The sequence below is a fragment of the Hemicordylus capensis genome, chromosome 1 (genome assembly GCF_027244095.1).
Source record: "Hemicordylus capensis ecotype Gifberg chromosome 1, rHemCap1.1.pri, whole genome shotgun sequence".
Lineage (NCBI taxonomy): Eukaryota > Metazoa > Chordata > Lepidosauria > Squamata > Cordylidae > Hemicordylus > Hemicordylus capensis.
Window position 1 is genome coordinate 57960767 of NC_069657.1, and position 18555 is coordinate 57979321.

Genomic DNA, 18555 nt, shown 5'->3' on the forward strand with positions numbered 1-18555 from the left:
ATCAGGCTGGCAAGCCATACCCAAGCATGGCACAATATAACGTCAGATCAGTGGGTTTTGAAGATTATAGAATCTGTCTATGCGATAGAGTTCAAAACTTTGCCGCTCTTTCAGGTAGTAACGTGTACCAAGCCGACCCAGGTACTGATGGACGAAGTGCAAGTGTTGGAGAAATAAGCGGTTGTTCAGGTGAAGTGGGTGGACAGGATGAAGGGATTTTACTCCTGGTACTTTCAAATCCCCAAGAAGGATGGGGGGATAAGAGTGATTATGGATCTGAGAAACTTGAACTGTTATGTAGACACCAGGAAGTTCAGGATGATTATACTTCAGGGAATTCTCCACCTACTAGTTTGGGAGGAGTGGGCTGTGACCCTGGACCTGAAAGACACGTACTTCCATATAGCCATACACGACAGACATCACAAATTCCTAAGGTTCACTGTAGGAGATACAGCATACCAGTATGTGGTTTTGCCATTCGGACTGTCCACAGCGCCACGAGTTTTCACCAAGGTAATGGCAGCAGTCGTGGCATACTTAAGAACAAGGGGAATCATAGTTTATCCTTTTTTAGATGACTGACTTATGGTCAGCGACAAAAAGGAAGAGTTGCTTTCGCAAGTCCACTATGTGCTCCTTCTCCTACACGATTTTGGGATCATGGTGAACTTTTAAAAATTGAAATTGGAACCCCAGAGACAAGTGAGTAGTGATGTGAGCAGTCCGGACCAGCACCGAAGGGGGGCCTTCCTTTTAGGGCGGGGAGGGCTTGCTTACCCCTCCCGCCTCTTTGCCCACTCCAGCGCCCGTATTTAACAGAATAACGGGGCGCTGGAAACCAGCCGCCCCCCCCCCCCCCGCCGCGAGCAGATTTTGCACAAAAACAACCAATACCCCTGCCGCCGGCGTCGCCCGCCAGCCCTCCCTCCCTCCCAGCTGCATGCCCGCCCGAGTCCTCACCCGATGTTTTCGTAAAAAACGAGAGGAGCTACCGGACAGAGCTCCTCTCGCTAGGATGGCCTCCATCATACTGAAGCTTTGCGCGCGCGTGCATGCGCGCGCCACAAAGGACACCAATCGCCGGAGGCCCGGTCTACCCGCTGGGAACAGGCCGGGTAGACCGGGCCTCCGGCGATCGGAGGCCCGGTCTACCCGGCCCTTTCCCGGCGGGTAGACCGGGCCTCCGGCGATTGGTGCATGCATGCGCGCGCGCGCGCAAAGCTTCAGTATGATGGAGGCCGTCCTAGCGAGAGGAGCTCTGTCCGGTAGCTCATCTCGTTTTTTACGAAAACATCGGGTGAGGACTCGGGCGGGCAGCTGGGAGGGAGGGAGGGCTGGCGGGCGACGCCGGCGGCAGGGGTATTGGTAGTTTTTGTGCAAAATCTGCTCACGGCGGGGGGGGGGGGCGGCGGCGGGGGGGGGCAGCTGGTTTCCAGCGCCCCGTTATTCTGTTAAATACGGGCGCTGGAGGGGGCAAAGAGGCGGGAGGAGTAAGCAAGCCCTCCCGCCCTTAAAGCAATACCCCCCACCCGGACCCGGACCAGCCAGGGCCGAACCGGTCCGGCAGTTCGGCCATTCTTTAGAATGGCTGCCGGACCGGTTCGGACACACCCCTACAAGTGAGTTACATAGGAGCGGAACTGGAGATGCTAGAGAAGAAGGCGTACCTGCCAGGGTCCAGGTTTCTGCAAATCAAGGAACTGATTTGCTTGTTCAAAAGGCAACCAAGGCAACCAGCAGTATTAGTTCAGAGGTTACTTGGTCTCATGGCATCATGCAATGCGACGGTTTGCAACACTCGTCTGTACATGCACATGCTTCAAATGTGGTATCTCAAGAACTTCCATCCAAATCATGACAGTCTACAGAAAGGGCTAACACTGCCGCTGGTAGTATTAAGGGCATTAGACTGGTGGATGATTCCTGCCAACTTGCGGTCGGGCGTACCATTCCAACTGATCACCCCCACATGTGCTCTGACAATGGATGCCTCCCTATGGGGCTGGGGCGCGCATTGTCAACACCATCAGATTCAAGGACAGTGGTTCGGTCACCAACGAGAAATGCATATAAACTATCTAGAACTCCTTGCTATGTTTCTAGCACTAAAAGCGTTCCAGCCGCTGATACAAGGGAAAGTGGTTCAAATATACTTGGACAACACCATGGCGGTGGTGTACCTGAACAAACAGGGAGGAACTGTGTTGAGGAAACTTTGCCTACTAAGCCAGCAAATCTGGAAATGGTGCTTAGTTCGGGGCATAACCCTGACGGCGTTGCATATAAAAGGGACGGACAATGTACAGGCAGATGGCCTCAGTTGATCCCTACTTCACAATCAACACCACGAATGGGAGTTGGGCAGGAATTTTCTGGAGACCCTGTTCAAAGACTGGGGCTGGCCAGATGTGGATCTGTTTGTGACTGCTGCGAACAAAAAATGTCAAAGATATTGTTCGCGTGTAGGAGTTGGCACGGGTTCACTAGGAGATGCGTTTCAGTTCAAGTGGACCAGGAGCCTGTTTTATCTATTTCCTTCACAACCACTGATAACGAGGGTGGTCTCGCAAATGCTGAGAGACGCCACAAGGAGCATATTGATAACACCATGGTGGCCCAGGCAACAGTGGTTCCCGACAGTGTTACATCTGCCGAGGAAGGTATACCGAAGATTACCAAACCACCCGGACTTACTAACGCAGAGTCACGGCGCAATTCAACACCCACAGTTAGAGATGCTGAAACTGATGGCATGGCGCATAGGTTATTAAAAAGAATACTGTCAAACAATAGAAAACGATCCACACGCCTAAATTGTGGCAGCAAATGGAGGCGTTTTACCAAGAGGTAAGGATTCTTTCCAAAGAAAGCCACTGTCAAACAAGTACTGTTATTTATGACAACCCTAAAGATGGCAGGCCTGGATGATGCTGCTTTGAAGGTGCATTTGGCAGCAATCTCTTCAGAGCATGGTGGATGGGGAGGTGCTACGGTGTTTTCCCATCTAGATTGCAAAAGATTCATCAAGGGCCTGAACAATTTGTTTCCACCGATACGGAAGCCACAACATCAATGGGACTTGACGTTAGTGCTGCAAACTTTGCTACACCAACCTTTTGAACCTATGGCTATGGCAACCCTATGTTTAAAGATTCTAAAAACTGCCTTCTTAATCACTATCACTACGGCGAGGAGGGTAAGCAAACTTGCGGCCTTAAGAGCGGATTGCCCATACACGCAGATTTTCCCACACAAGGTTCTGCTACGCTTAGACCTGCGTTTCCGACCAAAGGTGACGACGGATTTTCACATCAGTGCAGATATAATACTACCAACCTTTTTTCACAGCCCAGAATAGGACCTAGAGAGGACCATGCATTCTCTGGATGTCCAGAGAGCACTTCTATACTACTTGAAAGCTACAAAACAAATACGCTGCACAAAGATGCAATTCGTCCTGTATATAGGAAACGCTAAGTGACGGCCTGCTTCTAGACAGAGGTTGGCCTAGTGGATTGTTCAAACCATTAAACTTGCCTATACTGCTCAAGGGAAAACCCCGCCGGGAACCATTATGTCTTATGCCACTAGAGCTTATGTTTCATCGGTGGCTGATTTGGCAGGAGTTTCAAAAGCAGAAATCTGCAAGACTGCGACCTGGTCTTCAAGCCAGCCCTTCATACAACATTATGTGATAGATTTATGCCAAACGGCAGGAGAGTTTGGGTGGGGGGTTGCTAGAACGAGTCCTGCCTTGAATTAATAGCATGCAACCCTCCACCAGAGCTACAGCTGGCTAATCACCCATTCATATGAATGCAACGGATCACAATCCAGATAAACAGGTTGTTTACCTGTAACTGATGGTCTGGAGGTGATCCATTGTATTTCGTTGTATTCATAAAACCTGCCTGAACCTCCCCGCAATTTAAAAGCAGAACTGAAGGGCAGGACAGAGGTCATTAAGATCGTCATAAAAAGCAACTGACGGTCTGCCAGAAACTGAATGGATCACGCCCCACCTGCAAGGGATATTGGGAGCACGGTCTCGTGCATGGCAGTTGGAGGCTAGGTGGCCAGATTTGGCTTTTTAAAAGCCAAATTCTGGCTTACATCCCATTTGACCCATGAGTATACCCCTTAGGTTCTGGCAGCTCTGGTTGGAGGTTCCACGAGGAGCTAGCTAATCGTTGTGAGGAGAAACTTAAGTATGTAGTACACCGCTCTGGGAAGAGCGGGATATAAATGTAATAAATAAATAAATAAAGGGTCCGCAAAGTCCCTGTGCAGGCGCAGAACCCATTCATATGAATACAATGGATCGCCTCCAGACCATCAGTTACAGGTAAGCAACCTGTTTTTATGTAACTCTCAACTCTACGTGTATGTATGTGTATATACGCACGCACCTGTGTGGAAGCTCTGTTTCACATGCATGGCACATTCATGCAAGCCTGTCTGAGAGACCAATGGTAGCCCCATGGCTTCATCAGGTGATTGTTTGACAACATTAACTAGGTCTTAATGGCAACATCCAGACTAATCCCTCACCAATGCACCAGTTCCTGGGGGTGGCACATGCAGCTGCAGAGGGAAGGGCTGATTGCTGTAAATTGCCTGGATTGTGAGCCCACTGGGGATAGGGATCCATCTTTATGTATGTCTCTGTGTAAACGTCTTTGGGAACTTTTGTTGAAAAGTGGTATATAAACATTTGTAGCAGCAGCATAGGATTAGTCTGGATGTTGGCCAATACCTAGCAGAATTACATCACATAATGGTGTAATACACACACTGATTTCTTTTTTTTACTGTTATTGCAGGTAACTGCAATTTCCAGTGTTTCTTGTTAGTTGGCTGACAACTCTGTAGTGTCCCTCTTGACTCCCACTCCCATTTCCAAAATTTGTATGACATCCTTCTCCCATCGGTTTCTGAGTTTAATTTTATATGGATTACTGTTAATAGAAACGGAGAAGAGAAATGGTAGGAGAGCTGGTCTTGTGGTAGCAAACATGGACTGTCCCCTTTGCTAAGCAGGGTCTGCCCTGGTTTGCATTTGAATGGGAGACTACAAGTGAGCACTATAAGATATTCCCCTTAGGGGATGGGGCTGCTCTAGGAAGAGCATCTGCATGCTTGCATGGAGAAGGTTCCAAGTTCCCTCCCTGGCATCTCCAATAGGGCTGAGACTCCTGCCTGCAACCTTGGAAAAGCCGCTGCCAGTCTGTGTAGACAATACTGAGCTAGATGGACCAATGGTCTGACTCTGTATAAGGCAGCTTCCTATGTTCCTGTGAATTTCAACAATATAGTTTTGTGAACCTCACTCAGAGAAGGGGCTTACATTTGGTTGGGGTGGGGGGACTTGCAGCTCCCCCTGCAACTCTCCACACCCCATCCTGCTCATTCCTCAGGATCTTCTGACCCTCAGGAGTGGCTGTCCAGATGGCTCGCAGGTTATGTAAACTTCGTTGCACCCATAGATCTTAGGATCCAAGCTAATATTTTTCTGACATATGTGTTCTGTAACCTCATCACCATCCAGTAGTCACTTTTCATTATTCTGTATTATAGTGGGTTAGTGTTTAAACTATCCTGAGAACTTGAATCTCCAACTTAAATATGTGTTAAATGCACTTATAATATATGTTGCTTCATGGAAACTAAATCGCTGTGTGTTAATGGTTAAAAGTCAAATACTAGTTTTATCTCTTTCCCTCCCTCCCTCCCTCCCTCCCTCCCTCTAACACAGAAAGCCGAAGTGAATTTTTAGAGAAGTTACAGAGAGCTCGAAGCCAGGTAAAGCCATCCACAACGAGTCAACCAATTTTGTCGGCCCCAGGACCTTCTAAACTTACAGTGGGGAATTGGTCTCTTACCTGTCTAAAGGAAGGAGAAATTGCTATTCACAATTCAGATGGTCAGCAAGCTACAATATTAAAAGAAGATTTGCCAGGTTTTGTGTTTGAGTCCAATAGAGGAACTAAACATTCATTTACTGCTGAAACCTCTTTGGGTAAGTGTGTAGGTATTTGTAGTAAGGTAAAGAAAACTCTGTGTGTGTTTGTGTGTGAGTTCAGTTAATATGTGATATTTTGTCTTCTGGATCTTACTTTACAGGATCAGAATTTGTGACTGGTTGGACAGGCAAGAGGGGCAGAAAGCTAAAATCCAAATTAGAAAAAACAAAGCAAAAGGTTAGTATGTTTGAAAATTAACACTTTAATGGAGAAGTTGCCTTTTAAATTTCTTAACAAACACACACACAGTACAGAAATTATCTGCTAGTTTGAAATTTAATTTTGGTTCAAATACTAAGCCCATCTGTATTCAAAATGAGAATAAACTACTTTTAACTTTTTTACTAAGAGGCAGAGATCCACAGACACAATCTAGACATCTATGAACAAGGCAAAAATCTGAAAGCATCCCAGAACTGTGAACCTTGATCTGAATCAAGATCTGTCGAGATCCATAAGAATGGGTAATGCGCCTGCACAGGATACTTGCAGTAGAATGCCGCAGCTTGTCAAGGCAACCGAGCCCTGCCCACACACCTTCAGTGTGCTATTTAAAGGCAGGCCGGGCACCTGTTCTTCAGTTCTTTTCTGACTGCCATTGCATTCAGTCCTCAGGCTGTTGCTCCTTGTCAATTAAGTTCTTCTTTCCAAGTAAGATTTAAAATATTGGACTGAATTCATTGGTTTTGTCTTGGAAATGGCTTCCGAACTTCGCTGGTGTGTTTTCAAATTTGGAACAGACTTTGACTACGAGTTGGAATATCCTTAAAATGGCTGAGGAGAAACGGACCTTGAAGAGGTGCACCGGCTGTAATGTGAAGCTTCCCTCAAAAGATCTCCATGACTTGTGCTTAATCTGCCTGGGAGAAGGGCGCAATGTCTCTTCATGCAAGATATGCCTATCTTTCTCGAAGCAGATAAGAAAAAAGGGCCTTGCAGCTTCGCATCACCATTTATGATGAGGTACTAAGCCCTTCAGCATTGGGAGAAACCCGCCCCATGACCTCATCATTGAATTCAAAAATTTCGATGTTGATGTCTAAGCATCCTTCTACAAAACCACAGCCATTGACATCAAGCTCAACATTGGCATCGTATCAAATTCCAGAAATCTCTTTGAGGTCCGCTACCCCTGCAACACCAGAGCATTTGAAGTTGAAACAAAAGCTTTTGGGATTGGAGGACCCTCCCTCTTCCCCGAGACTAAAGAAATCATCTTTATCCACATACTACATAATAGCGTTACAAGAGATCCTACCTCTTCTGTACCAAAAGAACTGGCTTGTGATGATCTCAAAAGACGCGTACTTCCACATGAGGGCACAACACAGAAAATATCTCAGTTTTGCAGTAGGAAATCAAGTGTACCAATACTCAATCTTACCCTTTGGGCTTGCCACTTCCCCCAGGGTATTTACAAAATGTATGGCTGCAGTGGTAGCTTACCTGCGGACCCAGGGCATATCGGTCTATCCTTACCTGGATGACTGGCTCCTGACTTCCAGAAACAAAGAATAGTTACTTTCTCAGACAGAATATGTATTATCTCTCCTCCAAGATTTAGGAATCCAAGTCAATTGGAAAAAATCCAAGCTGGAACCAGTTTGTGTAATCAACTACATCAGTGCAGTTCTAGACATGGAAGCCAGGAGGGTATATTTACCTCAGGAATGCTTCCAGTGCGTCAGGGACCTGGTTCTCCATTTCCAGCACCATCCATCTCAACCAGCCTGACTAAATTCAGAGACTCCTAGGTTTTATGGCATCCTGCAACACAGTGGTGCAATATGCCCGGTTTAAAATTTGCAAATTGCAACTTTGGTTTCAGTAGGTCTTCCGTCCAAATATGGATCATCAAGACCTACGTCTAGTGATCTCAGATCAAATTCTATGCTCACTTACCTGGTGGCAATGGGCAGGAACCTGCTGGAAGGGGTTCACTTTCTAATGACTCCTTGGATCTGGAAGGGGTTCACTTTCTAATGACTCCTTGGATCTGGCTAACTCTCTGCTAGGCTGGGGCCCCCACTGCGGAGCACATCAGATACAAGGCAAATGGACCCTTCAACCAAAACAATTAAATATCCATTTCCTGTGGCTTCTGGCTGTGATGAAATGTGATGTGATGAAAGCAATGATGTGATGAAAAGCTGTGATGAAAGCAATGAAAGCCTTCCTACCACTTCTACAGGAAAAGCTTGTACAAGTGCAGTCAGACAATACCACCACCCTGGCCTACATCAACTGTCAGGGAGGGACAGTATCTCGAAGTCTCTCAGCTTACAATTATGGCACTGGTGCATCTGACATCAAGTCTTTCCGATGGCCATACACATAAAGGGCCTAGACAACAACTTGGTGGACGATCTGAGTTGAGTTTTCCCTCAGCAACAACAACACAAATGGGAAATCAAGACAGAGTACATTACAACTCTCTTCACGAGTTGGATACAGCCAACTATAGATCTCTTTGTCAGCTCAGAGAATACAAAGTACATTAATTGCTGCTCCAGCTGGAGGATGCCTTCCAGCTGGATTGGCAGCAGGAGATCCTGTATATGTTTCCTCCATTACCACTGATCAACCAAGTGGCTGCTAGCCTCCTGGCTTCTCCAACAACGGGTATCCTGGTGATTCCATGGTGGCCAAGACAACCATGGTTTCCACAGATACTCAAACTGTCAGGGAGCCACTACCAGAGGCTACCACAGGAACTAGATCTCTTAACACAGGACAACAGCAGCATACTGCACTCAGACGTCCTCACACGCTGCCTAACCGAATGGCGAATCGACTCTTGAATAGGATTCTTCTAAACCAAAGGAAGCCATCTACCAGGCATAATTATAAAAGGATGTGTGGTTTTCACCCTATCCATGCCACAATCAAGGATGTACTCCTTTACTTGACTGATTTAAAATCACAAGGGCTGGAAATGTATCTTTGAAAGTGCACCTAGCAGTGCTATCTTCACAACATCCAGGCTATGATGGAAAGACTCACTTTTCACATGTAGAGAGTAAAAGGCCTTTCCTGAAAGGCCTTATAAATTTGTCTTCACCTGTTCGCACACCCATCGAACATATCCTTGGTCCTTTCAACTTTGACAAAGGATCCATTTGAACCTATGGGTTCTGCCCCCATCTAATTAGTCACTTTGAAAACTGCCTTCGTACTGGCCATAACTACGGCTTAACGTGTAAGTGAATTGACAGCTTTGCGAATGTATTCGCAATACACCAGAATTTATCTGGATAAAGTGCTAATGCATATGAACCCGGACTTTTTACCCAAGGTGGTGTCCGACATCGACCTCAGTCAGGACATTGTTCTCCCTACATTCTTCAGAAATCCATATACCCCTTTAGAACATGCAATGCACTCTTAGATGTGCGTAGGGCACTTTTATATTACCTGGATTGCACCAAGGACTTCAGATCCACCAAGAGTCTGTTTGCAGCACTCAAGGGTTCTGTGAGAGGCTCCTGTGTTTCCAGACAACGAATGTCCAGATGGCTAGTTGAGCTCATCCTACTAGCATACAAGACACACAGTGTTCAACCACTTGAAACAATCAAGGCCCACTCTACCCATCCCTATGCTTCTTCAGCTGCACACCTATTGGGGCTAACCTTCATGGACATCTGTAAAGCAGCAACTTGGTCCACTGAGTTACCTTTCATCAAGCATAACACCCTAGATATGTGCTCTGCTGCTGAGACAAACTTCAGGAGAAGCATTTTGAAATGGGTGTTACATGAGCTACTACTGCACCCTCCTCCTTGGAGAGCTAGCTAAACACCCATTCTTCTGGATCTCGGTCCAGATAACAACAACAACAACAACAACAATAATAATTCAATTTCTATACTGCCCTTCCAAAAATGGCTCAGGGTAGTTGCTGCTCACAGGCTGCTCACCTATAAATTATTTATCTGGTAGGGATCCGTCGATAACCATAAGACCCTTCCAGACCACCCCTTTGCAGTAGTGCTACTCTATGTGTGTATTGAGTGTGCATGCTATTCTTCTTCAATGATAAACTCACCTGATTCCGGATTATTGTCCTCCATGGCGGTCATCCAAGAACTGAACAGGAGAGAGAGAGAGAGAGCTAGTCTTGTTGTAGCAAGCATTACTTGTCCCCATAGCTAAGTAGGGTCTGCCCTGATTGCATATGAATTGGAGACTTGATGTGTGAGCACTGCAAGATATTCCCCTCAGGGGATGAAGCTGCTCTGGGAAGAGCAGAAGGTTTCAAGTTCCCTCCTTGGCTTCTCCAAGATAGGGCTGAGAGAGATTCCTGCCTGCAACCTTGGAGAAGCCGCTGCCAGTCTGTGAAGACAATACTGAGCTAGATAGACCAATGGTCTGACTCAGTATATGGCAGTTTCCTATGTTCCTGTGTAACAGGTGCCTGGCCTGCCTTTAAATAGCTGTCATGAGCATGTGGACGGGCGAAGAGGAGTAGGAGATGGAGGGGATGGCAGCAGAGTTGGGAGTGCAAGGCCCAGAACTTGCAGAGGAGAGCGGGACCAGCCCACAGGAGGCTAGAGAAGAGTTAGAGCCTGTTGTGGCAGCTTCTTTGGAAGGATGGCCAGTCTCAGCAGTGGAGAGGCATCGCTCAAAGACACAGCAGGAGATTAAGGACCGCATGCGCAGAACAGCTAGATTAACAAGCAAGGCTGCTGAGTCAGGGAACCATGATTAACAGCACATGGTTTCAGCCTATATTAGCCAGCTTTACCACAGCTGCTCTGCTGGTATCAACGTTGTTCTTCACTGAGATTCTTGACTGTGTTCCTGTTTGCCGTGCCTGTGTTTTGACCTTGGACCGTTTGGACTCTGTTTATGGATTACGCTTTGGACTCTGTTCGACTGACTGGTGATATTATGACCCAGACTGACTCTGGTTTGAAAAAACCGCTTACTGCCTGGCTTTGTTGTTTGACTTCTGCCCCTATCTTTTTCACTCTCTGGTGGCTGAGATTTATAGCTCCAGATTAGTGGGACAGGTTTACGATAATAGCATGCTGAATGTGTGTGGGCAGGGTTTGGTTGCCTTGATGAGCTGCAGCGTTCTACCACGAGGGTCCTGTGCAGGCACATTACTTATTCTTATGGATACTGAATATGGTATATAAATATTCATCTTATTCGTAAGAAGCTGAGCCTCTGGAGTACAGTGTCATCAACTTTCATCTTGGATAGATGCTCTAGATGGATACTATGCTTGATGATATTGTAAGCTTCTGAGAGATTGAAGACAACCACTAAGACAGTACTGCTCTCTATATTTCTCCTAGTGAAGGTCCATTGAGGCAGTTTCTGCTCCAAGGCAGAATAACTACGGCAGTTCAAGTTCCCAAAAGGGTCCAGAAGTCAGGTTGAAATAGATCAAGAAAGTTATGTTATTTCAGAATGTTGGGAACTCCTACTGTTGCTACCCACACAAGCTCCTTATCACCCAAAAGGGGAGATTTGCCTGGAGCTGACACTTCTTTGCCTCATGATGGGCTGTTTACAAACCCAAATCTCAATTTGAAATTCCTTTGCTGCTGCTCACAAATATTATGCAGTTTCCATTCCTTTTCTCTCTCTGCCTTAGTTACTACCATGGTGCATAGAGCTACTAACATGGAATACCAAACCATACATAGTTGACATTAAACCAGCTTAATTCTTGATGAGGGTTGTGTCTAACATATCAAGGTTGATCTTTTTTGATGAAGTCTTTTCCCCCTATAACTTGTGTAAGTTTCAACATTTTGCTAATGAGCTTTAAAATATGTTTCCTTCTGAGTTACTTAAATATTTCAATTCATAGTAAATGGATGTCTCTAGCCCTATCTTCTTTGAATGAGATGACTTTGCAGTATTCTAATAGCTCTTTATCAGCACTTTCTTCTTTCAGCATAGAGACTTGTTGCATGATCTAGAGATCAGGGATTTCAGTAGCTTATATTCCATCCAGCACAGACCCAGCACTTGAATTGAGTATCTCCAGACTGGATTGTGAAACAGGCAAGCCCCACGATAGGTTATTTGTTTTTACTGGTAAACTTGCTGAGCAGATACTGGTAAACTTGCTGAGCATTTTTGTAAACACAGCAAACCCTTGTTCAGCCATGCAATTTAGCAAGTAGCTTTGAACAAATCACAGTCTCTCAGTCTAACCTACATTACAGGGATATTAGTATAAAATTGAGTGTCCAGACTTGCAGAGGCACCATCATTCATTGTAGAGCCTGTACTTGCCTTGCATGCTGAAGTTTCCAGGTTCAGTCCCTGACATCTCCAGTTGCAACAGGATCTTGACTAGCAGGTTAAAACAAACAACCTTGGCCTGAGGCCTTGGTCAGCTGCTGCCAGAGTAGACATGTAAACTGTTCTAGATGGATCAAAGGTTTGATGCTGTATAGGGCAGGTTCATATCACCTTGTTGGGCCAAGATAAGTTGATGGATGTTAATATTGGAAAATATTCCATTTTAGTTAAGTGGTGAGAATAAATAGATATAACTTAATTCTGATTCTCCAAATAATATTTAGGTACGAACCATGGCAAGAGATTTGTATGATGACCATTTTAAAGCTGTCGAAAGTATGCCAAGAGGTGTAGTTGTAACTCTGAGGAACATAGCAACTCAGTTAGAGTCTGCTTGGGAACTCCATACAAATAGGCAGGCAAGTATCATTCAAATGTTTATAAAATTAAATTGCTTTATATAATTAAATTGCTGCTGTGGTTGATTTTTACTTTATGTTGTTAGGCCACTTACTTTCCCAACATCAGCCTGAGATGAGCATACAAATAAACTATCCCTCAAAGTGTTTTGGTGCAGAGGGGGAAAAGGAGAATCATGTGCAGAGTCTTAAAATGAGCTTGGGAGCACTCCCAAGTTTATTTTAACTTACACACAAAACTAAATCTGAGTAGAGGTGGACTGTTCAGATTTGCTTGTGAAAGAAAGTAAATGTCAGGGCTTGAGAACAAGAGTTAATAGAAATAATTTATATTTGCACTGAGCCATCATGAAATGTTTGACATTGCTATACCACTTACTGTATGGATGCAATACATTTTTGAGTAATCATGAAATGGATGGAAGCACTCATATGATTCTTGCTCTTTCAGTTTATCGAAGGAGAAAACACTTGGAGGGATTTAATGAAGACTGCTTTGGAAAATTTAATAGTCTTACTGAAGGACGAAAATACTATTTCACCATATGAAATGTGCAGTAGCGGCTTGGTGCAGGCACTTCTTACTGTTTTGAATAATGTAAGCTTATTGTTCAAAAGTACAGTCCATTTAAAGGTTGTAAGTGTTCCTAGAAAAAAATATTCTGTGTAGTTCATTGACTAGAAGCAATGTATATTCACTTACCTTAGGCACACGGGTTGACAGATCATGCCTTGGCTTATTAACCAGCCATCACTTATGGTCACAATCAGCTCATTCCCTTTCCCTGAAATCTGTCACCAAGTGCAAAAGGGCTTGGAAGAGAACTTGGGTCTTCTCTCATTTGTGTTGCATCTTACAGATTGTTCTTACCCAGACATGGCTGTATCCCTGCTTGTATTTTGTGTCCTTTTGGGGTTGAGGTGTTGAATGCTCCTAGAGGAAGTATGTCAGTCTCCAGTTTACATCAGTTTTCTATTTACTGGACTAGAATGGACCTCTTTGGGAGCAGTTCTGCACCCTGTTCTAGTTGTTTACAAAGTGCAAGATTCTGTTCGTATCAGTATGAATTGCCTCCCATTCTGTTACATAAAGAACACACAATAATGCTTACAGTCTGGCCTGATTTTTGGTTAAGTGGTGTCCTCTCATTTTCCATTAGAGCGTGGATTTTGATGTGAAACAAGATTGTAGTCAACTAGTGGAAAGAATAAATGTTTTCAAAACAGCTTTCAGTGAAAATGAAGATGATGAAAGGTAAATATGTCCTAAGCTTTGGAAATCACTCTGCTACATTTCTGCCTATGTAAAATTTTGTCATGCTATCAAATTCCATCTAAACAAAATATGTCTTTAAGATCGTACTTTTTGAGCAAATGAAGGAGTCAAGTATCCTACACCATTTCATGATGAAATATAGAAGTTGGGTGCAGTAGTGCCTTTTATAAGTAGAAAGGCACTTCAGTTCACAGAGGAGGGCAATTTTCATCAACTCACAGTTATGCCATATCCCACACTATTCCCAAGCATCCTCCAACCCTCAGGTTGGCTTTTCAGAGTGTGTTGGGAAGATACAGCCCAGCAGAAGGGGTGGGAAAAACCTCATTCTGTGAATGGAGCACGACTTGCAGTTAGACAACCAATAGATCTGGATCGTGATCTGTTGCATTCATAAGGAATGGGTTCTGCGCCTGCTCAGGGACCTCACCGGTAGATTGATTAGCTCCTCATGATGCCTACTCTGCCCAGTACATGCTTTGTGCTTCCGTTGAAATCGGCAGCTGGGGGCGCCATTTTCTCAGTTTCTATTTGACCGCCTAAGCCTCAACACCTCATTGATGGCTCCTCGGTTCATCTAGATTCGTTTGTCTGAAAGAAAAGATAAGAAATTTGTTTCATTGTTCTTATATGACTTTGGGCTGTATTTGACTATACTTGCATGTTATGGACGGATATATTTTTTTTAATTTACATTTTATATTCCGCTCTTCCTCCAAGGAGCCCAGAGTGGTGTACTACATACTTAGATTTCTCCTCACAACAACCCTGTGAAGTAGGTTAGGCTGAGAGAGAAGTGACTGGCCCATAGTCACCCAGCTAGTTTCATGGCTGAATGGGGATTTGAACTCGGGTCTCCCCGGTCCTAGTCCAGCACTCTAGCCACTACACCATGCTGGCTCTTTTGGTGTTTTCGGGACCTTTTCATTTCACTCTGAGGCTGCTGCCTCAAGGTGCGCCTTGAACAGCAATGGAAAAGAAGAAAACATTTAAATGTTGTATGGAGTGCTGGGCTAAATTGCCATTGACTGACTATCATGACTCATGTTTGCTATGCTTAGGAGAGCAGCATAACCCGGCTGCATGCAAGATATGATGTTCTTTCTCCAAGCAAACTCTTAAAAATTGGGCACTATGACCACATGCAGTGCTTTATGATGAGGCACTTTGCCCACCAGTGCCGAGACCAAACTACCACTCAAGATCAGGATCGATGTCAACATCAACATCGTGCATGCAGGGATCTAACATTGAGCTCTGCAGTCTAAAACTGCTGCAGAGGATATAGAACCGATGTTTAAGAGACCAAAGAAGCTATCGAAGTAGACGTACAGACATAAAGACAAGAAGAGGAAGCCCTCCCCTGATGAGGAAACGGATTCTCCACTGAGAAAGAAGCATCGTGCCAAATCAAAATCGAAAGACAGTATGCCTTCTCTGACAGCACTGCAACCCTATAGCCATTTTGGACATCAGCTTCGACATCGTCATCAGATCTGTCAACGTTGAGCTGGCATTCCTCGAGGTTGATGTAGGCAATACTTGAATTAATGGACTCTAGGTCAGCGTTGATACCAACTGCTTCTATGGCAACAACTTCAACATTGACAGGCATTTCAAAGGACTTTGTCATGCCCCCACTTGGGGATTCTGAAGAGGGGTGGGTCTGTGATCGGAGTGGGGAGGTAGTTGAGACAGGCCAGGGCTAGTGTCTGCTTCAGAAGGAGCCAGCAGGGCCAAGTGATCTTTAGAGCGAAGGATCGGGATCTGAACCAGAGATTGAATGGCTGTTATCTCCTAGAGGACGCAGATGGAAAGACGTCAACGGCAGGTGATGAAATTACGAAGAAGTAGCCAGCTATTGGCAAGAAGACAGCAGGAGACAGATTGAATTTATTTATTTATTTATTTATTTATTTATCATATTTTTACACCACCCAAAACTTACGTCTCTGGGTGGTTTACAACAAGATTAAAAGTAAAACATTAATTAAAAACAAAAATAAAAAATTTAAAAGCACAAAATTTAAAACACAATTTAAAATTTTAAAACAATATTCTAAAAACAACATTGAAACAATCAAAAAATATCAATTAAAAGTCTGGGTGAAGAAATGCTTCTTTAGAGACTTTTAAAAAGATGTCAGAGATGAGGAGGCTCTTATTTCACTAGGGAGCGCATTCCAAAGCCTTGGGGCAGCAACGGAGAAGGCCTGTCCCTGAGTAGGCACTAGACGAGCTGGTGGCAAATGCAGACGGACCTCTCCTGATGATCTCATTGGGTGATGGGGTTCATGATGAAGAAGACGTTCTCTTAAAAACCCAGGGCCCAAGCTGTTTAGGGCTTTATAGGTTGTGACCAACACCTTGTATTTTGCATGGAAACATATTGGCAGCCAGTGTAACTCCTTCAATACGGGAGTAATATGGTCTCTCCTAGATGACCCAGAGACCAGCCTGGCTGCCGCATTCTGAATCAACTTTAGTTTCCGGACTACGTACAAGGGCAGCCCCACATAGAGCGCATTGCAGTAATCCAGTCTGTAGGTTACCAGCAGATGTACCATTGTTTTGAGGTCCTCTAACTCAAGAAACAGACGTAGCTGACATATCAGCCGAAGCTGATAGAAGGCACTTCTGGCCGCTGTCTCAACCTGGGACACCAAGGAGAGACTTGGATCCAGAAGCACCCCTAGACTGCGTACCTGTTCCTTCTGGGGAAGTGTGACCCCATCCAGAACAGGCAGATCAAAATTGTCTCTCGAGTTCCGACCCCGCACAGTGAGTACCTCCATCTTATCTGGATTCAGTCTGTTTGTTATCCCTCATCCAGCCCATTACCGACTCCAGGCAGGCATTTATGGCAGCTGGCGGGGGTGGAGTGCTGATTACATGCACGTGGCTGTGGGCTATAAATTTGGCAGCTTGTGGCCTTGAACAGACTGCTGGAAACAATATGTCTAATCAGCCTTGTGCTTTTTGTCAGATAGTTTGTGGGCCTGGAATTGGGACTTCTGGCATTATGCTAGAAAGCCTTGGTCATTGGATATTTACTGGGACTGTGGTGCTTTGCCTTCTTGTTTCTGTATTTGTGGTGAGAGTGTTTGTTGAAACTTGCCATTTATCAGTAAAGCTGAAACTTGAGCTACAACTACAACTGATTGTGTGATAAATCTCTGGTCAGCTCGTGACAGACTTTCTGCACGTGTCTATTCAAGCTGCCCAGCCCAAGAAAGTCCTCCTATTGTCCCCGGCTCAGACGCCAGTACAATTCCTGTTAACTGCTTTAGGGCAACAACTGAGGGATACAGGGGACTTTGTTGATTTCACCACAGAGCATCCACAAGAGGATGAGGTCTCTTTGGATCCGAACACTGCGACTACTTTATTTGCTATGCTTGATTCATCAAATAGCATCCCTTCGGGTTCAACTTACCAAGGTTTTTTGAGTAGTGATCTCTGCATTGACCAGGATGTTGAGGAGATTCCTGTGATGTTGCCGAAAACTCCATTCATGTCACCTTTGCATATTGCTACGACTGTGCCTACAGCACCTGTACGTCTGATATCACCTTTGCACGTTCTAGATCCTGTAGTGCCAAGATCTTTTGAACTTTTTTTTTGGCCATTGGCGGTGTCAGTGACGACAACATTTGCTTTGATGGCATGGAAGTCTCTGATACAGTATGTGAGTACTCAAAGGCTCCTGCAGCAGAGCACGTTTTCGCTAACAGGGTCACAGACCAATCACACATTCTTGTGCTTTCAACATACTCCAACAATTATGATGCCCAAAGAGTATGCCATTTCAAATATGGAAGGTGCAGTGTGCTTTGCAATGCCCTCTGTTACTAGCCCCAGGGGAACAAGTGGGCCTGCAACAGCCCAAGACCAATACTGGCTATGTACTGCAACCTAAGCCTACCATTTCCACTGCTACTGTATCCACCGCTTGCCAAACTGCAGCAGAGGAGGCATATCAACCAGTGCAGCCTCCGCACCTGTGCGGCCTCCTGCACCTCATCCAGAAACACCTATGCCACAACCACCAGTGCCAAAAAAGAAAGGGGAAGAGGGCATCTCCGATCGCACTCCCAGTAGAGGTTGATGGGGCTGGTTATTCATTTGAATCCTCAGAATCAGATTTTGATGGGGCTAGCCATCCTTCTGATCTGATCCACTGTCAGATGTACCAACAAAGACATCTGTTTCACCCTCTGAGGAACTAAACACCTATCATGCCCAAATCAGGGAATTGGTGGAGGCGTTGGGTTTGAACTTAAAACAACCAGAGGCAGATTTGAAGGACCCAGTCTTCAACATGATGGCAGCCTCCAAGACATCCAGTGGCGCTCCCCATGCTGCCTGTGATTAGTAAGGCAGCACAGTCAGCATGGGACGTGCTGCAAACCTCTACGCAGATGTCAAACCACCTAGAAGGCTTATACAGAATACAAGAGGAAGATAACTCATACCTCTTGCGGTACCTGATGCCAAAGTGATTGGTCATTGATTGCGAATCCACAACAAAGTCGGGCTGCCGCCATACTACGCCTTCTGATAAGGA

The 18555-nt window shown here is 45.1% G+C and overlaps 1 protein-coding gene across 10 annotated transcripts in view; it reads left to right on the top strand.

The window, feature by feature from the left end:
- Positions 1 to 18555, top strand: part of HECTD1 (HECT domain E3 ubiquitin protein ligase 1) — a 138842-nt gene that overhangs the window by 60192 nt on the left and 60095 nt on the right. For all 10 annotated transcript variants that reach the window (XM_053284319.1, XM_053284321.1, XM_053284326.1 and 7 more), the window contains 5 exons: positions 5759 to 6022; positions 6127 to 6203; positions 12578 to 12712; positions 13164 to 13310; positions 13873 to 13967. In XM_053284319.1, the coding sequence (XP_053140294.1) occupies positions 5759 to 6022; positions 6127 to 6203; positions 12578 to 12712; positions 13164 to 13310; positions 13873 to 13967 (718 nt within the window). The remainder of the gene's footprint in view (positions 1 to 5758; positions 6023 to 6126; positions 6204 to 12577; positions 12713 to 13163; positions 13311 to 13872; positions 13968 to 18555) is intronic.